Source organism: Trachymyrmex septentrionalis, unplaced genomic scaffold (assembly GCF_001594115.1).
Source record: "Trachymyrmex septentrionalis isolate Tsep2-gDNA-1 unplaced genomic scaffold, Tsep1.0 scaffold127, whole genome shotgun sequence".
NCBI lineage: Eukaryota > Metazoa > Arthropoda > Insecta > Hymenoptera > Formicidae > Trachymyrmex > Trachymyrmex septentrionalis.
Window position 1 is genome coordinate 1,410,140 of NW_017304406.1, and position 5,558 is coordinate 1,415,697.

The 5,558-nt window shown below is 40.0% G+C and overlaps 1 protein-coding gene across 5 annotated transcripts in view; it reads left to right on the forward strand.

The window, feature by feature from the left end:
• LOC108756491 (gamma-aminobutyric acid type B receptor subunit 2) overlaps positions 1–3,852 on the forward strand; it is a 30,975-nt gene extending 27,123 nt beyond the window's left edge. For all 5 annotated transcript variants that reach the window (XM_018500358.1, XM_018500356.1, XM_018500355.1 and 2 more), the window contains 2 exons: positions 866–1,132; positions 2,480–3,852. In XM_018500358.1, coding sequence (XP_018355860.1) covers positions 866–1,132; positions 2,480–2,673 — 461 coding nt within the window. In that variant the 3' untranslated portion in view covers positions 2,674–3,852. The remainder of the gene's footprint in view (positions 1–865; positions 1,133–2,479) is intronic.
• Positions 3,853–5,558: the final 1,706 nt, after the last annotated feature.

The following is a 5,558-nucleotide window of genomic DNA, read 5'->3' on the forward strand; positions in this document are numbered from 1 at the left end:
CCCCAGTTTTGTACGCAGATAATGGTTTTAACAAATATCTACGAGAAGGATATATATTTACTATTTCTTTCTCTTTCTTATTCTGTTTTATCTTTTTCTTATTTACTTTACTCTCGTCCTCTCTCAGGGAATTGTTAAAACATGATGGACTAATCGGAAGTGGCTTTCTCAAATCCAGAGTCTTATTAAAGGATCCTTAGTATGGCACACGTATATAAATAAAATTTGTACAAAAAAATAATTCTTATACCTTCAGTCGTTGCGCACACAATCGTGAAATGTCTTTCAAAAGTATAAATTTCTCAAACGTCGCGAAAATACATACAAGAGCTTCAAAAAGAATTCAGACTTTACAAGCTAGACTGTATTTATACAATATTTACTAAACTGAATAAAAAAAAAAAAGTTTGGTAAATATTCAGGTCAGTTGAAATATCTTCAAGCTGAAAGCAATTTTTGTTAAAGCAATTGATTTGCTTACTTCCATTTACGCGACGCGTGGGGGAAAAAAAAAAGAAAGAAAGAATTATTTTACGGATTGATTTTTTTTTTATTCGCGTGTTTTTATTGAGCCTTTTTAACTTGACTTTTTGTTTTTTTTAACTCTGCGAGCACGTACACTACGCGAAATTTTTATGAGTCTGTTTATTCTGCGAGTCCAGCAAGCCAGCAAACCAGCAGACTAACTATTGTTATTTGAACAGCACGTCTGTGTTCCAACTTTATGATTGAGGTCGCTCGGCGTCCGCAGTATATCTCTACCGAGATTTGATTTGTTTGTCTGGATCTCTCTTAGATAATCTCGTAGAACTCGAGACACTGCGCGCGGACGCGGAGCGATACGGCGAGTGTATTCTGTTGACAGGGAAGTACGACGAGCCGATGTCGACGATCATCCAGCGTTCGATGTCGGAGCGCACGCGGGAGAAGTGCCTGCGGCTGCACATCGGCAGCGGCCACCCCATAGTCGAGTGCTCGCACCGCGTCGCACGCCGCATGTGCCGGCACACGGGCTCGAAGCTCCGCCATCAAGCGCGGCTCGAGTACGTGCAGAGCACCCCGAATGTGGCGACGATGCACAACGGCAAGCACGTCGCGGCGAATCCGCGCGATGGAAGCGGCGACGTGAACGGTACCGTCTCTCAGTTTCCTTCATTAAGCTCCTGTATACGCTTATACAGCGTCGGACATTCGCGGAATACTAAACGTTCAAGAACGCGCGTTCATTCTCCACGGGAATGCACGGGAAGAAGCAAGTTCACTGACAATTAGAGGAGCCCTAATGATTTGGCAAATCTATATCAGTTTTCCATAACAATTCATCCTTAGACACGATTGGGCAACAATTCCGTATTTTGCACATTTCTTTTTTTTTTTTTTTTTTTCAAAAAATTAGGGGTGTTAAATTATAATAAAATATATACAAGGTCTTCAAATTACACAACTTACAAATACTTTAAAAAAATGTTGAAGTATATGTAAGAAAATGACTAAATTAGAAAGAAATAAAATTATCGTGTGTACCGAGGATTAAATTTTACGGTTGCAAGAAGGAAATTCGCCAACAATTAGAAACCCTATTGATTTAACAAATCTATGGTCGTACAAACGCACACTCAATCTTCGATAATAATTAAGTCTTGGAGTTGCATAAAATTATTGCAATATTTTGAGATACCGCAGATTTCTTGCTATACAAAATTAGTGTTGCATTTATGTCAAAATCTAGTACAAAAAATTGCTTTCTCTGCAAAAAGAAAAAGGCAAAAATGTTTGAGACATCAGATTAATAATGGAAAATAAAAGTTAGAGAACTGTAATGTTTAATATATGTTATTAATTTGTTCGATATTGATTTCCTGATATTAAACTAAATTTTAAAATATTGGTAACAAATAAATTCATTGCATTCGAGTCTATATATATACATATATATATATTAATATATGTGCTCAGCAGCTATCACATCTCGCGTGAGACGTAAATTAAAGATATACTTAGATTAAAGTAGTGACGAATGTTTAATAACGAAATGAATTGCCGCCAACAATTAATAAAGTATATAACATGTCCGGATAGCAGTATAATTACGCAGTGAAGTTATTGATATACGGCTAATTGAATGCATCGGATAATTACCTACCCAAGCCTCACGAAATATTCATACCTTCATTATTCGAGCGTTAAGGCCGATTAACGGTGCACTCTAATACACGTGATGTACACTGAATGTACGTATACGTCTACTCGGACATCAGTCTAATGCATTTCGTGTATTTTGAATGTTTGCCTTCAAGAATGAAGGATATAGCGTAACAACAAGTTACAATAACGTCAAAATGGAATGGCTGTCATAACAAGTTGTGTGTTATATGTTTGGATAACGTCGAGTGTGCTAGATTTTGATGTGGATGCAATAAAGTAGAGCCACGAACAGCGTTGTTGAGACAGTCCTCGACCTTGATGTCCTCGGTTGCAGGTGGTTCCGCGGTGAACGTGTCAAAGATGTACAGCGCCGTATCGGACGGTGAACTGCTGGATCTGACAATTCTGCCGATCTTTCAGAAGCTCCTCACCGAGCGGCACAAGAGCACTGCCAGACGGGGCTATCGCTCGAATATAGCTAGTTGCCCGAATATATCCATCAAGTGCGACATCGTCGAGTACCTCTAACGGCCAAGCCGGTGACGACCTGACGCCTCCTCGGCTCTCCTCACCGCGCCGGCACGCGCGAAATTCACGTTTCTCCTTAAGGACATCATCGATCGTGTAGAACGTGTTAGATCGATTATTATCTAAGTTAATTATAGATAATCTCGCGTTTCGCGAGAGCGTCTTTTTAGATTGTTGCGCCCCGAGCGAGCGGTCGGCGACGTTGTTCGCGATAATGCATCGTTAAATCGAAACGTACGTATTTCAGACGGTTTTTACCATTTCGTTGATTTATTTATAAGAATGACGATGGACTTGGAATACCGTTATACCGCGCCACCGCACAGCCGGGTTAATTAATTATTCGTTCCGTCTCTCGCGTCCTCGCTCTACTGCACTCGATATATCACGGTAAAGCGTGGACGAGGACAAAAAAAAAAAAAAAAGAAAATTGGATAACGTAACGCTCTAGTAATAATAATAATGCTCGAATCGTGTAACTCTCTCAACGAGATACGAGAAAGACGACGGTCGACGAAAATAAAGGTAAGACTTTTTCTATAATACACACGAGAGATATTTTCTAAAGACGACGATTATTTAAGAGTAAGAAAAGGCGAAACGGAAGGAGAAAATATAAAAGAGAAAATAAAAAAGATAAAATAAAGGAAACGAACTCGAAGTTTAACGAGGTCTATCGCGAGCTCGAAGAGAGACTCAAAGTCACCGAAAATCCCATTATCTGCTCGTCTCACTCGTCGTTGTTTGGTTCTAGACCTAAACGGAGTAAATGTATGGATTTGCGCGCGATATTATCGAGCACACTTAGTTACTTGAACGTCAGTCAATAGATCTTGTATCTCATTAGTGACGCAGCGTATAACAAACATTGCGGTGAAGCGAACGAGAGGGAAAAACTTGGTACACATCCGTGACACGGTACACGCAGTTTCGAAAGGAACGTAGTCGAGGGAAGTGGTAGGGAGGGACGGGAGTCGTCTGTCTATGTAATCGATATAGCGTATCGTTTTTCGGGGGAGGGGGAGGGGGGGGGAGAGGGAGCGGGAAAGAGGGTAGGTAGAACCCTAGCAGCGAACAAATATTGTTTAAATATTTCCTAGTACGACCGAAGAATATTTTTGTGACGCGACTTTGAAACATTGAACTAGTTCTAGTTAATGCGGTTAATTAATTAACGAATATATATATATATATATATATATATATATACCTTCGAGATATTTACATTTACAACACAAATTACAGGAAAACAAAAAAAAAAAAAATTTCAAAGATATTTGTTAGCCGCGGTGGATCGGAAAGTAGATTTTAACTGTCGACTGTTACAGTGATTTCCAACTTGTAAAGTATTCTTCGTTCATGGCTGCGAGAACCCTTTGAAGAAATGATTTATAAGCGTCTCCGTCGGCTAACAAATGTTTTACAAAGAGAGGGAGAGAAAGCGAGAAAGAGAAAAAGAGAGCGAGAGAGAGAGAGAGAGAGAGAGAGAGAGAGAGAAAGTGTGTATGTGTGTAAATATACAATCTATAAGGACTGTTAAAGCAGAGATATCGAGAGTATGTTAATTAGGAGCGTGTCCGTTCTCTCCTTCGAGCGCCCGTTTTCACGAGGCTCGCCAAATCTCAGGCCGGAAGGCGGCGGAAGCGGTATTTTACAAATACTAAAAGTAAGTTTTCCCTCGCGTACATTTCTAAAATAAATAACTATGTGTTTGTAAATATATGTTACAAAGTAATGTATATTCATTGAATATTTCCTACATACACATACGTACACAGATGGATACACAGACACATGTACACGTCTAACTTGGCGCGTCTAGCCAATTCTAGGGGGTAATTATGTGAACGTTCACCAAGTATATTTCGTTCTCCGCTAGGGTGCTGTGTTCAAAAATACCTCGAGAAGTATAGCGGAGCATGTTAATAAAATGCCTTCGGGTATATCCCTAGAACTGATAATTATCGAATCGAATCGAATCAATGCATGCATTGTCAATTGCCTCATATCCTTTCGTTTTCTACGAGGAGTAATAAAGATACGCGAATTCCATTCTACGCGAATCACGACGGAGGAGATTTTTCGGTTTCGAAGTAAATCGAATTTGTACATCTCTCCTGCCCTAAGACGGGGGGGGGGGGTTGACTCTGTCATACGAATGCGAATCACGGAGGAAAAATGTGCGGTTGAAAGGTAAAATGGATACACTGCTCCTTTATGCGAGTGAAATTGAGTTTTCGTTATTCCAACTTGCAAGTGAACTCATTAAAAGTAGAGCTCACTGAGTATTTCCGTGAGATTCCTAAGTTTCCTAAGTTGTGAGGGTCTCAGACGGCGCGGCCTAAGTCAACGTAACTTGTGACGTGTAATTCACGATTCATGACCGAAGTTAACCGGAGAGGGAGTCTAAGAAGAAAAGAATAAAATCTTCTTTTTTTTCCCCTCTCCTCTCTTTCCTTTTAATGTGACGCGCAATTGTTCTCGTGTAACAGTACCCCCCGTTTTACGGCACGGAAGTTCCGTCGTGCAGCTCGCGTTTAAATATAGAGACACAACGATTTCAAATTCATCAAAGGCAACATCGCGGCTCTCAATTAATAACGGTCTCGCGTCGTTTGAACGTTTTGACAGATGAAACGACGCTCTAAACAACGCGATGCAATATATTCAGATAAATTAAGGATAATTTTATTTCCGGTCGATACCGGTCGCATGACGAAACATTCGACGCATTTATACTCGTATTCCTACTGTTAGAACATGCTCTTAATATCCCGTAATAATTACGTAAGCCAGTGGTGTCGCAAGCCATGCCAAAAGTTTTTTACAAATCGTCGCGAGAGCAAAATAAAGAGAGAAAAAAACCTGACAGCAATATATATATA